The 25,883-nt window shown below is 34.7% G+C and overlaps 1 protein-coding gene across 5 annotated transcripts; it reads right to left on the reverse strand.

Annotated features, from left to right (window-relative positions):
- Positions 1-13,332: 13,332 nt before the first annotated feature.
- On the reverse strand, positions 13,333-25,283 carry LOC147405272 (2-dehydro-3-deoxyphosphooctonate aldolase). 5 transcript variants are annotated; one of them, XM_086441515.1, is made up of 15 exons: positions 25,077-25,283; positions 24,717-24,858; positions 24,528-24,625; positions 24,305-24,401; positions 23,812-23,877; positions 22,679-22,738; positions 22,433-22,507; positions 20,585-20,669; positions 18,506-18,564; positions 17,757-17,801; positions 16,915-17,013; positions 15,681-15,728; positions 15,485-15,532; positions 14,647-14,724; positions 13,333-13,552 (listed from the first exon to the last, which is right to left on the reverse strand). In XM_086441515.1, exons 2-14 carry the CDS (start codon positions 24,759-24,761, stop codon positions 14,659-14,661), a joined length of 891 nt encoding a protein of 296 aa, XP_086297641.1. In that variant the 5' UTR covers positions 24,762-24,858; positions 25,077-25,283; the 3' UTR covers positions 13,333-13,552; positions 14,647-14,658. The 5 variants fall into 5 exon arrangements, with proteins under 5 accessions (XP_086297641.1, XP_086297642.1, XP_086297640.1 ...); XM_086441516.1 differs by lacking the exon at positions 13,333-13,552 and adding an exon at positions 14,463-14,521; XM_086441514.1 differs by lacking the exon at positions 13,333-13,552 and having other exon boundaries at positions 14,463-14,724; positions 24,717-24,853; positions 25,090-25,282.
- Positions 25,284-25,883: the final 600 nt, after the last annotated feature.

Consider the following 25,883-nt stretch of genomic DNA (forward strand, 5'->3'; position numbering starts at 1 on the left):
GGATGTCCCATCAGGATTCGAACATCTCTATGAGAAAGGTGAGGTTTGCCGATTGAAGAAATCACTTTACGGGCTGAAACAGTCACCAAGGGCATGGTTTAACCGTATTTCAAAGTCAATACAAAGACATGGATATGATCAAGCAGAAACAGATCATACTATGTTCTTCAAGCATTCATCAGAAGGTAAAGTAACTATCCTAATAGTGTATGTTGACGACATAATTGTTACTGGGAATGATGAAGTAGAGATTGACCGATTAAAACGAAGTCTTGCAAAGGAGTTTGAAGTCAAGGAGCTGGGTGAGTTGAAGTATTTTCTGGGCATGGAGATTGCAAGGAGCAAAAAAGGTATTTCAGTGTCACAAAAGAAATATACTCTTGATCTGTTGAAAGAGACAGGTATGCTTGGCTGCAAACCTGCTGAAACACCTGTTGATCCGTAGAATAAGTTGGGCAAAAGTGAAGTAGGAAGTCCGGTAGATAGGGGGAGATACCAAAGATTGGTTGGTAAGTTGATCTAACTATCGCATACAAGGCCAGATATTGCCTTCGCTGTGAGCACTGTCAGTCAACATATGCATTCTCCATATGAGGTTCATTTGGACGCTGTGTATAGGATACTTAGGTATCTAAAAATGACTCCAGGATAAGGGCTGTTTTTTAAAAAAAGGCGTGAAGCGAAGTATAGAAGCCTTTACTGATGCTGATTGGGCTGGCTCAATAGAAGATAGAAGATCTACCTCAGGTTACTGTACAATGGTGTGGGGAAACTTGGTAACTTGGAGGAGCAAAAAACAAAATGTTGTAGCAAGAAGTAGTGCTGAAGCTGAGTTTAGGGCTCTTGCTCATGGTATATGTGAACTAATGTGGTTGAGAAGGCTAATGACAGAATTGAAACTTTGGAGTGAGGGTCCTATGAAATTGTATAGCGATAGCAAGGCTGCTATTAGCATTGCACATAATCCAGTCCACCATGACCGTACCAAGCACGTGGAGGTGGATAAACATTTCATAAAAGAGAAAGTTGAGGAAGGAATAATTTGCATGGCTTATATTCCTACAAATCAGCAAACAGCAGATGTGTTTACTAAAGGATTGTCAAGACAAGCTTTTGAGGAGCTGAGAAGTAAACTGGGCATGATCAACATCTTTGCTCCAGCTTGAGGGGGAGTGTTGGAATATTTGATATTTATTAGGCAGATTATATTTTATTCTATAATCCCTTAGAGTTGGGAATTAATTAGTTAAGTTTTTTATTACTGATTTTGTACCTGATTTAGTTGCTATTTTAGTGACTGATATGGGAGATTTTATTTCCTCTTTTTTTCCCTAAGAATAGTATGTAATCTGCTATAAATACCTATGGTATTTTATCAATGAAAATAAATCAGAGGATTGTCTTCTACCTCTGCTCACAATATTATTTCTTTTAGGTTCTTACATTTATTAAGTATTATTAATCTGACTATGTTTATTGGTTTTTTGGGAAGGACATCTAAATCCTTGTTTGTGGGGAAAGGATTTACCAGGGACGAGGAAAGATTAATGGTTGGGATGTTATTGTCACTTTCAGAGTTACTTGCTGTCAAGCTGATACTTTTGATTTTTTAGCAAATATTCACATTCTATTTGTTGAAGTGAATTTGGTATGCATATTTCCATTTTCATATACTGTCTTAAATACAATGCTAGAAAAATTATATTTTAGAGGAAGGAAACCAATTAAGATTACACACACTCTCTCTCCTTATTTATTTTACCCATCTCTATATGACGCCACGACCCTTGTAGATGTCCCCCAAACGCAACCCATATATGTTTCATCTATTGTAGTATAAAGATTTTGTTAAAACTTATTGAATCTAATATCAGAAACTTGTCGACAAGAACAAATGGTTCTAAGGCCACGGTATTCACTTCTATTTTTCTTGCATCACATATCTATATGATGCCATGACCACTATTCTGTTTAAACTTTTCAATTCAAAAACAACCCAAGAACCCGAACCAAAAGAAAACGAACAAGTTGAATCAATAATAGAAAAACCAGACGGTTAAATCTAAATAAACTTCACTAGGCAAGACACTGATTCTTATCTAGTGTCAAGACCCTCAACCTCTAGGCCCTCTACATCTTTAGATCCAAATCCCAAATCATTAGATAACAGAACGTACATAACTGTCCCTTCTCATATTTCTTATCTAGTATATTCAACTGATAAGAATAGAGAAACCGAATATAATCCTATAGAATCAGATTTTGGAAGTCCAACAAAACAAATCAATGTATTAATACTGATAGAACATGAGCTAGAACAATTCCAAATAGATAAATGAAGGTGGTCGAGGTTGCAGCGGAAATCAGAGAAGTTTTTCGAATCTATTCTTCATAGAAGAAGTAAGGTATTTATAGAAATCTGAGAAGGTTGTAGAAGGTTTGAAAAGAAAACGTGTCAGGCAAAGACTCGACTGACACTTTTGGGCACGTGAAGTGTACACATGACACTATTTCATTTGACCGACACTTATGAATCGTAAAAATAGGTGTCCTTATAATATTGGACCAGCATTTTAACAGGAATATTACAATTATTGAGAAGCTTTGACGGCCTTTGACATTTTTGACGGCTTTGACAGATTTTGATACGAACTTTTGACAAACTTTGAAGCTGGGTTCAAGTTAGAACCAAAATTTTCTTTATCTTTGTTAGGAAAAGGAGTAGGTGAATTTGAGTAGGCTGAGAACCCTTGAATGGATATGGTTTGTTTGATTGTAGTGATTTCTTGAGATAAGTTTTTGATGGCTTGCAAGATTTGGGAGGTTTCATTAGAATCTTTTGCTTTTAATGATGAAGGGAGTAAATTTTCTTTGAAATTTTTTTAAGGAGCCTTTGGTTGGGGAGTTTTTGGTAATGGCGGAAAATATTGAGGAGTTTGAGATTTTTGAATGTCAAATTTGTCCCACCATTTTATGTAGACTTATCTATATAAAGTGGGAACAGATTCATAGATTTGTTTTGAATAACTCTATTTCATGATTCAAGGAAAATTAGTTTGGGAGAAAAATATCATGTTTTCGTAAGTAGGATCATTAATATTTAGTTTGTGGTTTTGATAAAGGTTTGAAGTTGTAATAGGAAATCTTGAGGAAGGATGCTTGACATGGAGCCAAAGGTTAGTCACCAATTGGTGAAAAACCAATTTGAAATTTGTTGTGGTTTGTTGGTGCAAAATTGGAGGAACCAAGAATGACCTCCTTCGGAATTTTGGAATAGGAGAACATGACTCCAAGCGTTCATATAATCCCAATAATTGTAAGAGTGATTATATATTTCATTTGATTTGATTTTTGGAATATCCTAGTTTTTGAGAGATTGAGTTATATCTTCAAAGATAAATTCTTCTGTATTTTTGAGAGATATTGTTTGAACTGTGTTTTCTTTTGATGGATCTTCTGATTTTTTCTTAAGTTTTTGCAAAAATTTGTTCATCATTTTTATCTTTCTTAGAAAACTCTGAATTAATTAGTGGTTGGTCAACAACTTACTGCTAGATTTATCTAACAAGTACTAACCTTACTGTGCGACTAGGAAACCTTGGACCTAATTTCAAAAGAGTTTAGAAAGAAATCTAAATTGTTTTCAAATTCTTTCAAAGTCACAAGAAAAATCAAAGAAATCGAACAGTAAAGAAACAGTGCAAATAGTGAATAGTAATTTTGACTTTTTGAATAGTGTATAATCAAGGAGAGAAACCAGGAAGCCAAAATTTATACTAACATATAGAAAGTCGGAATAATGCACAACTCTTAGTCCCACGGTGAGGAATCCCTATGTTCTCAATCTTTGACCATGCAAAGTACAGTAATAGAGGTGTGCATGTGTGTGTGGGTATTTTGAGAAAAGAAAGCATATATATTGATATGGAAATATTACAGTAGTTATACCTTGGCAGGCTTTGTACATTACTTTGGTTGGAACAGTTGTTCCTTGAACAAGACTTTGACTATTATAACCAAACTTAGACTATTATTACCCGACTTTAAACAGGACTTTGGCTCTGATACCAGACTCTAGTCGGAGACAGAAGATGGTCGAAGATTGTAGAAGAAATCAGAGAAGTTATTCGAATGCCTTATTCATAGAAGAAGTAAGGTATTTATATAATTTTGAGAAGGTCTTAGAAGGTTTGAGAAGAAACGTGTCAGGCTTTGGGTATGTGAAGTGTACATGTGGCACTATTTCATTTGACTAGCACTTTTGAATAGTTAAAAAAATTTCCTTATAATATTGGACCGGCATTTTAACAGTACTATTACAATTATTGAGAAGCTTTGATAGTTTTCATGCGAACTTTTCATGAACTTTGATGCGAACTTTTGATGGACTTTGAGGCTAGGTTCAAGTTAGAACCCAAAATCTTCATCTTCGTCAGAAGAGGAGTTGGTGAATTTGAGTGGGTTAAGGACCCTTAAATGGATATGGTTTGTTTGATTGTAGTGATTTTTTAAGCTAATTTTTTGATGGCTTGTAATATTTTGAAGGTTTCATTAGAATCTTTTACTTTTGATGATGAAGGGAGTAAACTTTCTTTGAAAGTTTTTGAAGGAGCCTTTGGTTGGGGGGTTTTTGGTAGTGGCGAAAAATTTTGAGGAGTTTGAGATTTTTGAATGTCAAATTTATCCCACCATTTTACGTAGACGTATCTATATAAAGTGGGAATAGACTCATAGGTTTGTTTGAATAACTCTTTCATGATCCAAGGAAAACCAGTTTGGGAGAAAAGTATCATGTTTTCATAAGCAGGATCATCAACTTTTCCCCCTAAGGTTAGTTTGGAAAAAGTTCGCATCAAAGTTCATCAAAAGTTCGCATCAAAACCGTCAAAGACGTCAAAACCATCAAAAACATCAAAGCAGTCAAAAACGTCAAAGCCAGTAAAAGCCGTCAAAGCTTCTCAATAATTGTAATATTACTGTTAAAATGTCGGTCCAATATTATAAGGATACCTGTTTTTACTATTTAAAGTGTCGGTCAAATGAAATAGTGCCATGTGTACACTTTACGTGCCCAAAAGTGTCGGTCGAGTCTTTGCCTGACACGTTTTCTTCTCAAACCTTTTACGACCTTCTCAGATTTTTATAAATACCTTACTTCTTCTATGAAGAAGTCATTCGAAAAACTTATCTGATTTCCTCTGCAATCTCCAACCACCTTTTCTAACAAAATCAAGAATTAGAAAAAATAGGTTGAGATACAAGAAGCATAATTATTGGATGTGGATGCCATACAAATGAGATTCCATAACGAAAATAGAAGAAAAACGAACATATGTTGAAGCAGTTGATGATTCATATGATAATGGCAATGCAAGTAATGATGATAATAATTATACAAGTAAAAGTACAATCGATTATGGTGAGCTAACGACTTGAAATTTTCTAAGGTTTAAATTTTAAATTTGTATTTGTACATAATTATATGTAAAAAAATCTGCCCATATCACGAGTAAATTAACAAAAATAGGTTAGTTTTTCAAACTTTTGAGTTTATACATTCTTAAATACTTAAAAAACAATTTTTACGAAAACTAACATTTGCAAACCAAATAGAGTTTGTTTATTACACATGAATTTATGCATCAAATGATTATACAAAAGATTGTATTTATCATGGTTGGATAAGTCTTGAATATAAACACATACACACAATTTATTATAAACAAATTAAAAACCAATTAATCATTGTGTTCTAATTTTATTTCTTTGGGGAGGGTTTGATTGACAAAGTAAGGGGGATGAATGGTGTCCTAATGATCCATGCCGCAGATCATGCTCGAACAACCCATATATGTTGAATCTATTGTACTATAAAGATCTTGTTAAAACTTATTGAATCTAATATTAGAAACATGTCGACAAGAACAAATGGTTGTAAAAACATAGGTAAGGCCACGGTATTCACTTCTATTTTTCTTGCATCACATATCTATATGACACCATGACCCTCATCTCTTAAACTAAATTAGCATTCGAGTGGCAAATGTTTAAGAGTCGTACTTATACTCTTTCTGAAATAAATTTATTCTGTATACTTTATTAGTCACAAGTTTTTATGCAAATTCAGTACGGGAAATTTCAAATGAACCTTTTACCATTGGAAAAATGTTATCTGTTGAAATAGAGAGTGAAAATTCCGTGGAAACTAGAAATCCTTGACTAATGCCAGGAAATGCATGATGTAGATTTTGAATATTTTAAGTGTACTGAATTTCGGTGTTTTTTTTTTTTCATATGTTTTTAATTTTTAATTTTTGTTAACATTTCCTTAAAAACAATAAAATTTTCTAAATCACAAAATTTCATACTATTTCTCTTGGGTTCTTACATCTATTAAGTATTATTATTCTGACAATGTTTATTGATTTTTTGAGAAAGGAAAGATTAATGGTCGGGATGTTATTGTCACTCTTAGAGTTACTTTCTTTCAAGCCGATGCTTGTGATTTCTAAGCAAATATTCACATTCTAGTTTTTGAAGTGAATTTGGTATCCATATTTCCATGTTCATATACTGTCTTAAATACAATGCCAAAACATTATATTTTAGAGGAAGGAACCCATTTAGATGATACATCGATAAAAAAAAAAAAAAATTAAGATGATACTCTCTCTTTCTCTCTCTCCTTAGTGGTGTTACTCTCTTTATACGATGCCATGACCCTTGTAGATGTCCCCCATACGCAAGCCATATTTGTTTCACCTATTGTACTATAAAGATCTTGTTAAAACTTTGTGAATCTAATTTCTAGTTGGTTGGACAGCCTTAAGTGCGATTTATGGAAGATATAAAAAACAACTAGTTGTAAAGCCACAGGTAAGACCATGGCATTTGCTTCTATTTTTCTTGCATCACATATCTATACAACGCCATGACCATCATCTCTTGAATGAAATTAGCATTCATGTGGCAAATTTTTAAGAGTTTGGTGTATACTCTTTCTGAAATAATATTATTATGTATACTTTATTAGTCACAAGTTTTTATGCAAATTCACTAGGGGAACATTTCAAATGATACTTTTACCATTTGAAGATGTTATCTTTTGAAATACAGAGTGAAAATTCCGAGGAAACTATAATTCCTTGACTCGGTGCCAGGAATTGCATAATGTAAATTTTGAATATGTTAAGTGTACTGAATCTCAGTGCTTTTTCTCATATCTTTTTAATTTTTTATCATTATTATTAACATTTCATTGAGAACAATGAATTTTTCTAAACCAGAAAATTTCATACTATTTCTCTTAGGTTTTTATTTTTATTAAGTATTATTATTCTGAAATGTTTATTGGTTTGTTGGGAGAGGACACCTCAATCATGGCTTTTTGGGGAAGACTCTTCCCAGGAGGAAGAAAGGCTAATGAGTTGGGATGTTATTGTCACTCTCAAAGTTATGTGCTTTCAAGCCTATACTTATTTTTGAGCATTTTTTTTTTTTTTAATTTATCGCTAAAGATAATTTTTGAGCAAATATTCACATTCTATTTGTTGAAGTGAATTTGGTATGCATATTTCCATGTTCATATAATGTTTTAAATACAATGCCAGAAAAATTATATTTTAGAGGAAGGAAACCAGTTAAGATGACTCTCTCTCTCTCTCTCTCCTTATTGGTGGTACCGTTCTCTATATGATGCCAAGCCCCCTGTAGATGGCCCTCGTATGCAACCCATATATGTTTCATCTTTGCACTATAAAGATCTTTCTAAAAATTTGTGAATCTAATTTCTATTTGGTTGGACAGCCTTAAGTGTGAATCATGGAAGATATCAAAAACACGTCGATAGTAACAAGTGGTTTGTAAGCCACAGGTAAGATCACAGAGTTCACTTCTATTTTCTTGCATCACATATCTATATGATGCCATGACCCTCCTCTCTTGAATGAAATTACGATTCAAGCGGCAAATGTTTAAGAGTCGGACTTATACTCTTTTTGAAATAATTTTATTCTGTATACTTTATTAGTCACAAGTTTTTATGCAAATTCATTACGGGAACATTTCAAATGATCCTTTTATCATTGGAAAAATGTTATCTGTTGAAATACAAAGTGAAAATTCCATAGAACCTAGAATTTCTTACTCATGCTAGGAAATGATAATGTATATTCTGAATATTTTAGGTGTACTGAATTTCAATGCCTTTTCTCATTTATCTTTTAAATTTTTTTTAACGTTTCATTGAGAATAATGAATTTTTCTAAGCCAGAAAATTTCATACTATTTGTCTTAGGTTCTTACATTCATTAAGTATTATTATTTTGACAATATTTATTGGTTTTTTGGGAGAGGACATCTCAATATTTGTTTGTGAGGAGAGGCTCTTCCAGGGAGGAAAGATTAATGGATGGGATGTTATTGTCACTCTCATAGTTACTTGCTTTCAAGTCGAGGCTTGTGATTTCTGAGCAAATATTCACATTCTATTTGTTGTAGTGAATTTGGTCTGGATATTTTCATGTTTATATATTGTCTTAATAAATACAATGCCAGAAAAATTATATTTTAGAGTAAGGAAACCAATTAAGATGGCTCTCTCTCTCATTGGTGTTACCCTTCTCTATACGACACCATGACCCTTGTGGATGTAAAATTAGATTTTAAAGGAAGGAAACCAATTAAGATGACTCTCTCTCTCTCTCTCTCTCTCTCTCTCTCTCATTGGTGTTACCCTTCTCCATATGACGCCATGACCCTTCTCTATACGACACCATGACCCTTGTCGATGTAAAATTAGATTTTTGAGGAAGGAAACCAATTAAGATGACTCTCTCTTTCTCTCATTGGTGTTACCCTTCTCTATATGACGCCATGACCCTTGTAGATGTCCCCCGAACGCAACCCATATATGTTTCTTGAACACAACCCATATATGTTTCATCTATTGTACTATAAAGATCTTTTTAAAACTTTGTGAATCAAATTTCTATTTGGTTGGACAGCCTTAAGTGTGAATCATGGAAGATATCAAAAGCACGTTGGTAGTAACAAATAGTTGTAAAGCCACAGGTAAGACCACAGTGCCACTTCTAATTTTCTTGCATCACATATCTATGTGATGCCATGGCCCTCATCTCTTGAATGAAATTAACATTCGAGCGGCAAATGTTTAAGAGTCAGACTTATACTTTGAAATAATACTATTCTGTATACTTAATTAGTCACAAATTTTTATGCAAATTCACTAGGGGAACATTTCAAATGAATCTTTTACCATTGGAAAAATGTTATGTTGAAATATAGAGTGAAAATTCTGTGGAAACTAGAATTCCTTGACTCATGCCAGGAAATTCATAATGTATGTTATGAATAGTTTTAAGTGTTTTGAATTTTGGTGTTTTTTCTCACATGTTTTTGTTTTTCTTAATTTTTTTATTTTTTTTTACTTTTTTGAACATTTCCTTAGGACAATGAATTTTCCTAAACCAGAAAATTTCATACTATTTCTCTTAGGTTCTTATATGTATTAAGTATTATTTATTTGACAATGTTATTGGTTTTTTGAGAGAGGACATCTCAATCTTTGTTTGTGAGGAGTGGAGTGGCTTTTCCAGGAAGGGAGGAAAGAGTAAGTGTTGGGATGTTATTGTAACTCTTGGAGTTACTTGCTTTCAAGCCAATGCTTGTGATTTCTGAGCAAATATTCACCTTTTATTTTTTGAAGTGAATTTGGTATGCATATTTCCATGTTCATATACTGTCTTAAATACAATGCCAAAAAATTTATATTTTAGAGGAAGGAGACCAATTAAGATTACATTCTCTCTCTCTCCCCCTTATTGGTGTTACCCTTCTTTGTTGCTTCTCCATCTCCATTAGAACTTGTTTCACAGAAGATAGTAGTCCTGATACGTGTTCAACAACAGAATGAAAACAAACCACTCCATTCATCAATGGGTCTCCTTAAAGAATCCCATCACTGTCATGCCCTCTGATTTCAAGATCTCAAAACTCAACTGTGCAGGAGATACAGACAACTTCTTGCACTCCTCCATGAATGTGATAACTGCAGCTGATTTCCAAGGCCTCCTCTCTACACTCTCCGGATCTCCATTGCAAGAACTGACTTGGGTGTGGATGGTGTGGTTTTTCCTCATTCTCATCTGAGAGATTCGAAGTTGTTGTATGTGAGCAATGGGGTTTTGATTGTGGCATTCATTGACACAGGGAATGTGGTGTTCCAGAAGAGAATTGGAGTGGGAGAAGTGTTTTTGTTTCCGCGAGGATTGCTTCATTTCTGTTTCAATGCAGGGCTTGATATGGCCACCACCTTCTAGTGTTCAACAGCCAGAAGACAGGTGTGATGAGCATCGCAGGTTCCATGAATAATAACATGAGTCGTAGTATCATAGGATGTCAGCTTGTATTGAAAGAAGGTCCTTATTGAATGATTTAATGGTGGCATACCTACTTTATCTATTTTATCGAGTTGAGTGAGGAGTTAAAGGACTGAGAGCCTACTATTCCCACCCTACCCCGGGGCACTATAACTACTCTTGAGTGATCCAACTCTATATAAACTAACTACCGTATAGTTGGTGCATTGATTGAAAGTGTCAAACGAGAGTACAACTGGTAGATAAAAGGATCCTTATTCCTTAGTAAAGAAATTGGGAAGGATGGGAGTTAGTGATTAGGCTTGGAAGGGTTGATGTGCCTACTTTACTTTATTCATTCAGATCAAACACAGATGAAGTGGAATTGGGGCTTCGTACGTCTGCTTTTTTGTTTTCATCTTTAAGTTAGTGCATGGGGGTGGTCCTTATGTTTAAGCACTGACCTTATTATTTTATACTGATCAACTGCCCTCACTCGCTCGTGCCCTCTCTTTTGGGCCTGGACTACCCAACCACCCTGGCCTCTGCTAATGCTGACGCTGATGCTAACGCTAATGCAGCACAAGCTGCTTCAGTTGAAGCGTATGTTGCTTCTATTCGTTTATCCAAGTGATAGCACTTGAAGGAGGGACCAATTGAAAAACTTCAAAAGAGATTCCCCCGCGTTGAGAGAGATTGATTGACCTGAGGGGATTGATGCTCCTGCGTTAACTTTTCGAGCAGTAGTCAAGAGCGGAACGAAAGAGAGAGCAGATGTTGATTGACTCTGCGAACGTTCAGTTGGAGGCAGGTTTAGGAGCAGGTGACTTTCTTTCCTATCTTTGCTTGCAATCGGCTAAAGGCTTGATGCTCTGGTGAATTGACCTCTTACTCGTAGCTAGTAGGGGCGCTAACAGCTCAAAGGAAAGGTGCATTAACTGCTTTCTTCTCTTACAGGTATTAGTGCTTTCTGCTTTTTCTGTTACTTCTTTCTTCTCTTTCAGTTAGGGAGTGCTTATAAGTAACCTAATAGGAGGTGGCTCCCTTGGGTAGAATCCACGGCTAAGGACTTGTCCATTCACACGACAATGATCAACCTATTTTAGTTCATTCTCCTCTCCTTACCTCTTGCTTGATTAATATAAATTATACTTTATGTGCTGTATAAACTAAATCATATCTTTTCTTCTATATTCAAAATGGAGTGAAGCCCCTCCCATAGAGATCTAAGCTACAACAACTTCTTTTCCAAAATCCTTCCACTTCGCTCTACTCTTGAAAGCAGTCAACCTTTCCCTCTCCCCCTCCTAGCCTACAATCAAAAGGATCAACTGCAGGGGTGAATGAATGTGTTCTTCCCGAATCAGATTAGTACGAGAACAGGCCGAAAAAGAGATGCGGAATGGGACGGAGCACAGGAAATCCACACTAAAGAAACCTAGAGAAGGATAAATAGCGTGTGAGAGTTCCAGTATTAGGGCTAAAAATCAGCACAGATCTAACTTTTGATTTTCTTTTACATATTCCATGTATACCATGAATAATAACATGAGTCTTGATAATCTAACTCGAAAAAATGTAATCGTTCTGTAAGCAGTTGACGTGGTAAGTGCATAGAACCATAGATCTTTTTCTTTGGGATACAAGCCGTGCTTCTGTGCACTTGCCACGTCAATTGTGTACAAGCCGTGTATGTTTTAGAGTAATTTTTTCAGAATGTAAAATATTAAGTAATGCATTTTTTAAGAGTCATGCTGGAGTGACCTCAAGCTGGAACGCAATTCTTGACACGAAAGTGGATAGGAACCATAGATGCTTTTTCACTCGTATCTCGATGAACACATATATGGTTCTCATCCACTTTCACATTAAGAAGTGCTATACGAGGTTCCAACCTGAGGTCACTTCAGCATTATTCTTTTTAAAATGACATAATTAAAGGATATTTTGTAAATTTGAAAAACACTACACATTTGTGGAATTATAATTTTATATTGAAACGCCATTTTTGTAATTTAAGACATAAATTAAATGGATTATTATTTTTAAGATGATAAAATAAAAGGATGTTTTTGTAATATTAGAAAACTAATTAACATGATTCTTGGTGTTGGGCAATTATGATTCTATTTTTTGATCGGTGTGCGATTATAATTCTAATCAATTTAATAAAAAGTGCTCTTGATAACAGGCATTTTAGGTCTACTAAATTTTGGTGCTGAACCACTTATAATAATAAAGATTTTTAAGCATAAAAAATGAAATAACTTGGGTGAGTCAACTTGGTATTGATTAGATTAGACCATACCAAACACTTACTAAGTTAGTCAGGATATTTCTTGATTGCATCACTTTGTCGCATCCAAAATCATGATCCAATACCACAGGATCGAGGAGGACAATTACAAGGTGGCATTTGCAAGCACACATGTATCTAAAAGAGCTTATTTATAATTTAAAATATTAGTTAAAAATGTGATTTGAATTCAAGAACTATGTACTGTTTGTTGACTAGTTTTCAAAATTACATGGATTTTTTCCAAATCGTATGTTTATGGTGTTTTTACTCATTTCTTACCTATGGTACAAAATTTGTTATCCACCACCATTCAAATTCTTCCGTTGGTGGTAGAGGCAAATTTTGTGACAATCATTATAAAAATAACTTTAAGCATCCTCTATATTTTATCAAATTTGAAAAAATAAATGAATTATGAAAAAGTAATACAAAATTCTAATAAAAAAATGAGTAATTTTAAAAATCCTTAAATATTGTTGATATTTGAGATACTTCCTATGTTTTATTAATTAAAATGACACCTTGTGTCAAAACGGGTCAAGCAGATTGACATCCCCAACTTAGACCCATTTAATAAACATGTTAGACAGGTCAACACTATTGTAACCCTGACCCACACCCACACCCACTAATTTTGTGTCATTTTTGAGTTGTGTTTAGATTGCCACCCTAGGTTGTTGAGTTTCCATTGTGCATAATGACATATCATAGAAACTAAAACTTCATGAGTGACTTCCGCCATGACTCTTGACTTAACTTGGTAGTTGGGATCAGATGCTCTGACTTGCATTGGTTGACTAAACTGGGAGTTGGCATCAGAATATCACGTCCTGAAATCACCATGCATTGTCCCCAGAACTGCATTTGCAGCACCCTATGTAGCCCAGAGAATTGAGGAAAGATCAATATTTTGGATAGAAATTACAAGATAGATATCAGCAATGAGTTAGTAGGGAATGACTTATAAAGAGATGTGAGATGATCCTCAAAGGGCTTAAAAGTCTGGAATACCATCCCAAGAAGCATCCATCACAGATGTGTTCAACTGTACCAACACCCCCTTGTGACTACAAATGCAGTGATTGTTTCATTTGACATGAAGTTGGAGCAATGAATAATTTGATGATAATCTAATGAAATTTATTATTTACTTTTGATAACGCATGTACAATTTGCATCAAGGAGACACTATTCTTATCGGTCTTTAAGTTGCCCAAAATCAGAAGGGAGGGGGGCGCAATGATCTTAGGTGGTGGCCAGAGGAAGACTATAAATGGAGTCCCTACCCTTGGTCTCCTATGATCACATAGATGTTGGGAAACAAGTCTAGACAAATTGTCATTTTTGTGATGACTTAAATCATTGGATCAAGGTAGTTTTTGGTGAAGCCAGTCTCCCCAGTGAGGTCCAATGACGAGACACTCCAGATCAACACTAATGTAAAGAGGCAGTATCATACGTACCGTAGTAGCTGAATGAGAATTTCTAGGTGTGTCTAACAGGCAACTATTCAGACAAATTAAAAAAAGAAGAGGATGGATGATGGTTAGGTACTTAGGTTAACTTCCCCTCCTCTTGGGATTCTCAGGGGATGCTGAGACCTGACCCTGTATGTGTATGTCATGTGGCAAACACCCAAGCAAGGGATATCTCTGCCTGCCACCTTTTGATCCAAAATATTCCCTACATTTTTCCAGCACGAACAGTTTGTTTGTTTGCCTCCAAACAGAAACCATTTTCCGAACTGTGGGCACAAATCACAAATAGTGTCTGGCAAGGATGTATGAGAGTGTCAGCGCCTCAATTACATACTGGATTATTTGTGTTCCGCAAAAGTATTAACCTGTCTTGAGGTATGTTTTCATCACATCAAATAAACATATAAATGAATAAACACCAAAGGAAGTTCAATCAATCAACAGGTTGGGTTCAATACAGTTTCAGTGTCCTCCCTTTCTGCTAGCTTACCCTTTGTGACTTTCAAGAGTCTTCAGCACGAAATGGTGAGAGATCTATTTTGAACGGTTGTTTCCCCTTGCTGACCCTCTTTGAGATACCAAGAAAATAAAATAAAATCAATGTAAGTATTAAAATCTGAAATGATTTAAGGTTAAATTACTGTTTAGATGAGTATTAGCATTAGGACGGAAGCTCTCCCCTTGCTTGTCCTATACACGTGGGACACAAAAGGCAAGGAGTTGAGAAAAATAATTTTTTACTCTCCCACCAAAGTGATCACCCGGGCCAATTCAACTCATTTTGCTCCAACTATTAGATTGCATTAAAAAATTGTGGATGGTTTGGGAGGGGGAACATGGTGAACTAGTCTTCCAAAATTCTATAGATCAGATGGTTGAAGTCATTGATAACTATTGTCTTACAAGATCTCCCTGGTGAGAAGAAGAATGCAGATCAGATGGTTACCAAGATCTTTCACCCCAATGCATTACAAGTCAACCAACTGCAGCAAGGGTTCGCTGAATGACTAAGGTTCCCCATGTTGATGATGGCTAAACTATACCAAACCTATCATATAAAAAAACACCTTAACATGTTTCCTTCCAAAATGAAACTTTTATGTTCTCTAAAGGATTAAAGCTTATACTATATATATACCATCAATCAGAGGGTTCAGCAAATTGATGAACCCCTACTATTCACATCGACAACATACTGCACCAAGAGAAAACATAGCCTGCATGTGTGCCTTGTGAATGTCATGGGTAGGGACAGAGCTTCTTCCCATCCTGATGCAACTATGCATCCAAATTTTATCTTTAAAATGTTTAGGGTGCCCTGAACTTACAGCAATTGCGATGAGTTCTTCCAGTAGCTCCTCCAAATTGCGTAGAGGCTATGAAACAAGCAGGTTCGTCAATGAATATTATTGACTTTTTTTTTTCCCAAGAATGGAAGCACCAATTTCCAAGATAGAAGAAAACTCTTGTTTATACAAAAAAAAGCCCATGAATTTTAACCAAAAACATGCAAATTAAACTCACCCATTGTGTGGGACCATCAACAGGCGCACGCAGAGGATCATCATGCACCTAACCATCCAAAAAAATCTCAGTAACTTATAAGAGAAAATAAAAGAACAAAGAAACAAAATGTGATCGTCTAAGATATGTTTTCTAGTAAAAAAATCGAAGGGTCTGAAGGAGCTAGCTCTTTGAGAAATATGAATCTGGAAACTGAAGGAATCACACATATCTATCATTTTGTATTTTTGTGTGGATGGGTGGGTGTGTTGGAGGTGGAAAGAAGAGTTGAGATTGAACCTGCAACTTCATGGCAGTATGTCAAGCCAATTGAGCTAAGAGTTCAAGCCCATATCAGGGCTTTGAAAGGAATCATACATATGGATACTTAAAACAGTGCTTAGATAGCAAAAAGGCTAGAACTTAGACATTTTCAATTAAATGAATGGACATTAACCCCATCCCACACATGTTCCTTACCTACAAAGAGTGTAACTACCGACTGAGAATCTACAGTGATAAAGATTGTAAAGAATGTTTTAGGCTGTGCAGCTCACCATGAGAGTCTTAGAAAGAGGACACATAGTTGTAAGTGTCAGCCAAGAACAACTTGGTCATCTCGGCCTCGGCAGGAAGAGAGGAAGAGGGTTCACACTGGATTGAACTTATCTCAGGTTGACTAATAAGATGATTTTGGCTCTCATTTGTCTCCTCAAATGTCAATTGGGTAGTACTTGATGTCATCTGGTGGATTTGAGGGAGAGAATGGCATGGATATTCAGGTCCAATGTGGATTGGGTATACCCTAACGTCAACTAGTAGGTAAGAGGGGGAAATTATGACATGGAGATTCAGGACTTGTGTGGTGAAAAATATGGTTTGACTCCAACATATTTTAAATCAAGAATAATTGGAAAGCCAAACTAAGTTGAGTTGGAAGAGTTCTGAGTCAGCTGATGAAATTATACTTCATCCCTTCCCTGTCGAGCCGGTGACATATTGCAGGTTCTCATCAATTTTCTTTGGAAGAACTTATTTGCAGTTTTATTTAATGTTCCATTGTTCGACATTTTCAGCTATTTACATGTATGGTTATGATCAATCCAATATATCATGCATGAAGTACTGTTGTAACTTCAATTTTTCCTTGCAAATATTTTGTATATGCACCCAACCAAAAGAAGCAGCATGTGGTGCTGAGAGGACCCAGTAAAGAATATTAGTTACATAGAGGTTCTGAATTCTGATTATGTACCTCCATGAAGATTCCATCCACTCCCACAGCAACTGATGTTCTTGCAATACATGGTATCAATTCACGAAGGCCTCCACTGGCAACACCTACACCTTCCAGCTAATTGAGAAAGTAGTACCTTTAGCTCTCTTTTACTCAAAAATAATAATAACAATAGTAAAAGAAAATATTTTTCTAAACCTAGAAATGGTATTAGAAATGAGAAAAGGGCAAACTTATTGATAAAGAAAAACGGAAGAGGTTGTGATGACCTTCAAAATATAAACAGAAAAAACAAACTAAACGTGGACTTTACAAACTATTGCAGAAATTGAAGAAAAAAGCTTAAGTGACTTGGCCCCAATACTTAAAGATCTTGACAGCACCAAACTCTCACTCTGCAATAAATATTCTTACACAGCAAGATCAAGAAATTGAAAGATGAAAAGTTTAGATCTATTCACGCATTCAAAGTAAATGGCAGGTTTACTTCCATGTCTAAAATGATCATGAAAATCTCACAAAATAAATCCTGCCAAATATTGCTATACTTTTGCATAGTTGCTTCATTTGATCGATAAGGATATGTCTCAAAATTTTGTATCATCTCATAATGCCTTGACTGAGATGTCTTGGTCTTGATGGTGATCTGAATGAGAGACATTGGAGGAATTTCTTGGGTTTGTTTCAGTTTGTTTTGGCTTTGTCTCAGATTATCTTGTAATGTAATGCTTGAGGTGGTCTTGGCTTTTCCCTGACAGAGACAATGCCTAAAGACAAGATTTTAAATAATGGACGTAATGATAATGATACCCAATTCTTAATTGTAACTATGAAACAAGAGGGGATTAACTGGTGAGTACCTTTCTCCCAGCAGGTTGTTGTAATGAATGTGTAACATCTGCTACCTGCAGTGAAGCAATATATCTTTCAGATAGGCAGACATCTGACACAACCATGGTTATTAAGAATGTTGATGGCAAAAGAAATTAAGAGGAGAAATTCAAGAAATTTGGAGAAAATTAAAATATATCCAGGTGAAAGCCTCATCATATACATATCTTATCACTGTAAGTATGATTGAAAATTTTAAAGCCACACACTGATACTAGCAACACTGAGACCCCTTTATCAATTAGGACTCATTAAGAAATAATATTCATTAAGGTCTCTAATCTTAATATACATAATCATTTTATCAGGACAGAAAAGTTGAATACATTTCTACACCAAAATTAACCACAGCATCTGCTAAGCATTTGGCTTCCTATTTTTTTTTTTTATTCAGAAAAAAGGATAATTTTGTCAAGGGGAAACCAACAAAAATTACAAGGGAAAAGATCAGTGAGAGAAACTCACTGAAAAAACAAAGCCAAACAATAAGCACCATGAAGTTGTCATTTCAAAAGGAAGAAAAAAAAAGATATTATGGGAGGTTGATATAGAAGTGACCATGGGATGCATTAGTGCAATGTGCAAATGAACAATGAAAGATGAACATGTTCTTAAATGGAAGCACGGAATTATGATTTAGAAACTAAGAACATTCCACTTCAATTAGAAATAAAATGCAACACAAAGAAGCAGAAATAGCAATCAGTACTCTACTCACGATTGGGCAATTTGCTTCCCTCATCCACTCCAAGTTGCGTGGATCAACAATCAAATCACCTACAAACAAAAACCAGGATATTGACACAAATTCACAGAATTGGATGATGATATTCAATGAAGAATGGATAGTTTCACTCCTAATTAGCTTAAAGCAGCTACATCTTACCCTTTGATGTCCATGCTATTTAAACAAAATACTTTTATCAGTCTTAATGGTTATACATATTTTTTTGGTGAGATCGAAATATTATTATTCCCAAAATCATTGAATTCATGCATCATTACTACTAAATAATAAAGCAAAGCACTTTTTCCAGAATGCTCGAATGCATAAATGATGCAGGAGCATCTATGAATCAAGGCACCCACGCTACACCAAAGTAAAGCTCTCAAAAGAAAATAAAAAATGAGGTCACCAAAGAAGAAAGAAGAGAAATGCTAGGAGTCTTCAACAAGAATATTATTTTACTATTTATCATAAACTATGTTTTTACAGTGTATGGTAATACATTATACTTTTTTTTTCCAACAAGTGAAATTTTATTGCAACAAAAGGATGAGGTCAAGGAGACATACCTCACATCAACACAATATAAAAGAAGACTCAAACACTCAGCACAATGAAACCTATTACCCATTATACACATCTTCCCATTTCCATAATAAATCTTCAAAGAACACACACCCCTTGCAATTCTTTGAACACTTTACTTACTCCAATAAAATAAAATCCCCACAAAACTAATTATCACCGCCTGCCTCACGTACTTAATCCCCTCGACATCCTACAGTTTCTATCCTCCATATTCCCTGACACACAGAAAATGGAATCAAACTTCAAAGGATTCTCTTCCAAGACAAAAAGGCAGCAAGATACTTGGAATAGGGATAAGAAATGCCCCCAACCATCATGGACTAGTTGCACCATCAAATCCTTATCCCAAAGATAGTAATATTGTTTTACTATTAATACTAAATCATGAGACTTTTTTTGGTGGGTAAACTAGACCTGAACCCATGACCTCAACATTGCGCTACAATATATGTCAACGAACTGTGATATGGGTCCAAGCCCCAAATCACGAGCTTACTATATATAATAATTTCTATTTTACTGATTTTAATAAAATTCATAATTGAAATTTTTAGCAAATTAGTATTTTTTAAGTACAACGTGATAATAGCGTTGTATTTTCTTTAGGAAAGTTTCGAATATCTATTAGCAATATGGCAAGCATTACGAGACATCATCTGGTGATATCCATTTCTTTTGGCAAAGTTTGACACCGTAGTCTATTAAAAAATACACAACCTGTATTTGACATCGTTGGATGGAGTCAAGGTATCTTCTCATTCCCTTATATTTTCTTACACATCATGTGGTCTATTACATTACAAGGGCGCATTTCTGAGGATATTTAGCACCTCCAATCACCAATCTAATGACATTTAAAGAATGGACTTCAATTTCCAATGGATGGATTGACAAATTTGAGTACCTTCAAGTATAGAGCTTTGATCTCCGTTTCATTGGAATCAACCATTCCTATGAGAATAAATAAATTTAAAGTAAAAGAAAACTAAAAGTTTCCCCACAGTCATTTCAGACAAAATTATTGAAGCTGACTGGGCTTATGAAGTTGTAAGCTCTACGGTCAAAGTACAGCTTAATGCCCCCAACTTCTTATCTTCATGAGGGGTGCATCTTTTCCTTCTACCATTATATGTGATATTGCTCTGATTGCTCAACAAATTCCCAATCTCACAGATCTCCTTCAGAATGTGAAGATATTTCCCAAAAATATCGTAACAGAATTGCAAAATCCTCTGAACTTTGTTTTAAAGAATTCTTTTACTATGTTTTTTTCAAACTCCCATCAAAAGGTGCGAGAGTATCTTCCACAAAACAAGTTTCTTGTAAATCCAAAGCGAAGTTTGGTATATATTATCACATTCATCACCTCTAGGATTATTAGTTTAGAAACCTAATGGGGTCCCAATAGAAAAAACTTGCATGCCACTATTTAGCAAAATGAAATAGCCTTTTTCTAAAATTAATGGATGTGGAATGACTTACTATAGCCAAACATGGTGCCTCGCTCACAAACCATCACATTTGGGTTCCCAGCAAGTCTAACTTTTTCAGCAGAGTTTACCATGACCTGTCAAACAAGCATTGGTATCCATATATAATTAACCCATTATTTGTTAAAAACCACAAGGAAACATATTAAGTCCAAAAGATCATAACCCCAATCTTGTACAGTGAATCAGTACCAATGGTGGGGGCACCCGAAGCACACTGACATGTAATGCGTATAAATGCTCCATATGAAAGAATGCAATGACAGTTTTCTTGAGGAAGGAGATTACTCATTATCTTCCTTAACAAAAAGAAATCCTCCCAAAGTTACAGATTCAAAATCCATAGAATTTGTGAATCAAGATATAAAACTTATTCTCACATCTCTGGGTACCATTGGACAATATGACTAGGATAAGGTTGGCTTAAAATCTCCAAGGAGCTTAATCTAGTGCTTTCATTGTTGAAAGGGACTATAACAAATACAATTTTTTTTGGCTTCCAGGAAAAAGATTTGAGTCATGAACGTTAACACATAATCAGGGTCTGTTTGGCTGCTACTAAAATCATTTTACATATCCTGAATTGAATTTTCCTTGACCTTGTGCTGGTAATCTTAAGCCAGATTAGCTTTCATGTTGTTTGTCTAACATTAATTCTGATATGGGTTTGGTCTACAAGTTGTTTGTGTGACACTGATGCAAATCTATTATGATCCAAACTTAAATTTAATATTAAATTATAAATCAAAATAAATATGACAAAATTATAACTGAAAGTTAGTAATATTTCTTCATAATTTAAAGAGTATGCTGCTCATGGCATAAATCATATTTTGAAAAGAAAAAAAAATGCCAAAAAATCTTGACAGAGGTGGCATTTTTTGTTGGAAGTTCTTGAAATTTCAATATCTACATTCCTTTGGCATTCAATCTAATTTTAGGATGTCATAAAGTGCGGACGGAAATATTTCTTGACTGGGTGAAATTGTCTAGTTTTAAATTATATATATATATATATATATATATATATATATATATATATATATATATATATATATATTGAAACACAACTAATGTCTATTCTAAAATCAAAATGATTTTTTTATGGAATTATAATTGAAACCTACAGAAATTGGAAATGACAAAGAAGCTCAAGTGAACGTGTTCGAGACTTTCAAAAAAAATCTTAATTTTGAAAATAATAATTTGGACGGATTAGTGTGAGAAAATTGAGCTTAGCACGGTAGAGTAGAAACACTTTCCTTACTAACTTGAAATCTTACCAAGGACTGTTGAGCTCAAATGGATTACCAAATTGGCAATCCAACACTACATCCCTCTAGATTTCATTAAAAAGCTCATATCTAAAAAACTAAAATTCAAAAAATTATTTGCTTTGGCTTCTTCCAAGGTTTTCAAAATGGATGGCTATTGAATTCCCAAATTTAAAATTAAAATTTTAACGGTGAAAAGTAAGTTTTTACCAATTTGGTAAATTAATACCCTTTTTTTCCCTTTCACATCCCTTTGTGCAATTGACCATCACCACATGGCATGACACAGTTCATGTGCATGGTTATGGCCATGATTAATGCACACGTGAACATTTTTATTTATTTTTGATCAGCACAACATGAACAATATAAAAAAGAAAGTTTTGTTTAACTTCCTAGAAGAGGAATCATTGATAGAATACTATCAAATGATACTCAGGGCTACAATGGTAATCAAGGTAAATAAGTGAAGTCCCACCTACAACATAATAAAGTGAACACAACCTTTAAAGAATAGAACATATTTCATTATGAGAGAAAAAAACACAGAACAAAACAAAACTTACAGAAGGAGCACAAAATTGGCCTTTCTTAATATTGATAATTTTCCCAGTCTTGGCAGCTGCAACTAGAAGATCTGTCTGTCATAATAAAAAACTTATGTAGATGAATAGAGGTGGTACAAAAGCAGATCATTTACATAGAAACATGGAATTTTTTGGTTATGTAATAGAAGCATCAATTTAGAGACTAAAAAATACTAGGAAGAAACTGATGAGATAATATCAGAAAACAGTAACACCAATAAAAACCTGACGGCAAAGGAAAGCTGGAATCTGAATGATGTCTGCAACTCTACCAACAGATTCACACTGAAAGGAAATGAACCATGTTAGAAACAATACCGACTTTATTTTCGTATCTTATGCAATTAGTTCTACAAATGTAACTTCAAAACTATTCCTTGAGACAAAATAGAAGTATAGCATAATTTTTTTTTATTGGGTTGCTAGGTCAATGTTTTGATAGCGTCAAGAAATCCAACCTCATTAGTTTTTTTGTTTTTTATTTATTCCGATTGTATCTACCCACCACCCATTTTATGACTAGCATTTGCTGTTGCAGAATAAACCAATTTAAAAATGGGATAACATGCTCGATAAAGCATGAGTTATAGTATCATAAGTGTTTCTTAGTAGGAACACCCACGAATCTGATCAATTTCTCTTTGCATTTTATGAGCAAGCATACGTATATGCTGACCTAAAGCGTATACTTCTACATCCGAGGTCCCCTTTATCATAAGGTTCACCTCCCCCCAATGAATGATGAGCACCTAGATTCACTTTGATGTTAATGACGAGATCTATTATCAGTTTGGCATTAACATTTTCAACATGAAGAATGACCTAAAATTATTTGAAATCTGGTCAATATCTGTTGTTGGTATCCCAAATGATGTAACCAACTTTGACGGCATTTTCAAATGAACTCTACATCTTGAAGAGAGAATCAGGGTCAGTGTTGTCAAATGCGGTCGCATACCCCAAAAATATGCTATCTGCCAATGTGCAATGGCATATTGTCCAACAGTCAGATTTTTTTTCACAGCACATGCCACTGCATATGCGATGTGCGAATAGCATGTGCTGGTTGAATATGTTATTTAACAACATCGATCGGGGTTATAGGTTTCTTGCCATCTTAGGACATGTAATTCTCTACATGAGCAGGTTGTTATTTTGGTGAAGATATCATAGAGTGCATGACGTTCATAACTACTTGCTCATGGTTACGTTGCTTTACTTCCCAACTGTTTCTAGTTTAGTAAAGATCTGGTTCAGAATTGTGAAACAAACCCACCTTAATCTGATGGAAATAATGGTTTATCTCATGTGGAGCGCATGAAAAAGTGGAGTTCCGAAAGAGGAAATTAGAGAGTTACCTGGCTAATCTCATGGACATCAGTCACAATGGGGATGTCATATGCTATTTTAACTTTTTCAAGGATCTGCATTTGGAAAAAAAGAGTAATAAGAATAGTTGCAAAATGTAGGAACCAAGGCATTGGCACATGATTTGTAAATTTATAGTAATTGAAACGATGTTAAGTAAAAAAAATAAAAATAAAGGAATGAACATGAACACATATAAAGCAAGCAAGAATTGATAACATAGGGAAGAGTAACTGAAGTTCAATCATATATTTCTTTTAGTGAAATCTGAGAAGTGAGGAAAATTAGTTGTTACTGAAGGTGAGTATCAGAAACAACTGTTAGTATGAAGTAGAAATAGATTTGATCTGATAATTGCTTCAAAGCAAGGCAAGGCAAGATGAACATCATCAATATACAACTAACTGTTTGATTTGATTTGATTTTATTGTAAGTTGCATTGGTATTAAAAAAAATGAGATAAGAAGGAAGCAATCCTCAAACCTTCAAGCCTTCATCAAGACCAGGACCACGGAATGATTTGGCAGATGTACGGTTTGCTTTATCGAAGCTAGACTTGAAGACCAATGGCAACCCAAGTCTAGAAAAGAGAGAGATTCAGAAATGTATATGTTGTTTAATAGTAGTTGACGGAGGCATTCATTCATTGGCGTTGCATTGGTACAGAAAAAGAGTGTAATAGAAGTAGTAGTAGTAGTAGAAGTACTTGGAAGTGATAGCCTTGATATGTTTGGCCATTCGTAGAATATGTTCCTCGGATTCGATCACATTGGGACCCGCTAATACGAAAAATGGTTCTGCATCCTGATTCAATTCCATTCCATTTCATTTCAGGCACTAATGATATAAGTTAAAACTACTTCATCAATTAATAAAATAAATAAATAAATCGAACCTTTAGTTGGTTAAACAAGAGGGAAGAGGAAGAGAAGGAAGCCATCTCTAATCTATAGATCTCAACCTTATTGTGAACTAACTTCCTTAGATCAGATCAGATCAGACCAGATCAAGTTGTACCACGAAAACCCTGGCCTGGCCTACAGTGAACAGAAATCTCAATCAAGAACAAGAAGAAGAGATACATCTTTAATTAGAAATCAACTAATGTCAATTGATCTCAACATCCTCACACTTCATTGTTACCAATCAACCAATTAAATGAGAATGCCATTGCTCTTAGATGGTTAAAAGAGAAAAAAAAAACCCTAACATGATGGAAATTTAAATAAAAATGATTAGGAATAGAAGAACTCACTGGACGGACGGACGTGAGGGAAGGGAGAGCTTCAATGGAGGGTTTCCTGTACAGAGAGACTCATGAGAGAGAAGGATTTTTGTGTCTGTAGAAAGAGACTCAAGATAGGGATTTTAGTTTTAATAAAAGAAATGATGGAAGGAGTTCTTTGCAAATAACTTTATTTTAAAAGCAAACGATGGGGTTCAGCTGGAATGCATGTTCTCCCCATAAAAGGAGATCTAGCCGATAAGAGGCGCCAGATCCAACAGCTCTTGTGCATTGTTTTTTAAGATGGTTTTGGGTCTGTCCCTTTCATGTTACATGACTTTGAAGTCATGCAACCTATATGTTTAGTTAGTTCATAAATTTGAATGTGGAGGTTGGCATTTGAACCTCATTGGAAATTTCTTTTTGTCTTGATAAATTATGAAGCTTTTAATTTGATGAAAGATTGAGTATTTGTATCTCATTAATATTGTTAAATTTTGATGGGTTCATTGACTTCTCGTGTATATAATGTTGATTTTTTCAGGTATTGTTCATAGGACAAAGGACGAAAATATTTACAACATGGGAGGAATATTACATATATATATATATATATATATATATATCCAGTGGCTACAATGGAGCCTGTTTCAAGTCATTTGAATCATACAGGAAAGCCGAAAGACAATTTATGAAAGATCAACATAATCACTTTGTAGTTGAAGATGAACTCCTTAAAGTGAAACTTGTGGATTTCAACAATAAATGGACTGGATGCAAGAGGCTACAATACTATATTCTTTTTTCTTTTTTTTTCAGTTTTGTTTGTCTTCTCAC

The sequence above is a fragment of the Akebia trifoliata genome, chromosome 4 (assembly GCF_017979445.1).
Source record: "Akebia trifoliata isolate Shusen 1 chromosome 4, ASM1797944v1, whole genome shotgun sequence".
Lineage (NCBI taxonomy): Eukaryota > Viridiplantae > Streptophyta > Magnoliopsida > Ranunculales > Lardizabalaceae > Akebia > Akebia trifoliata.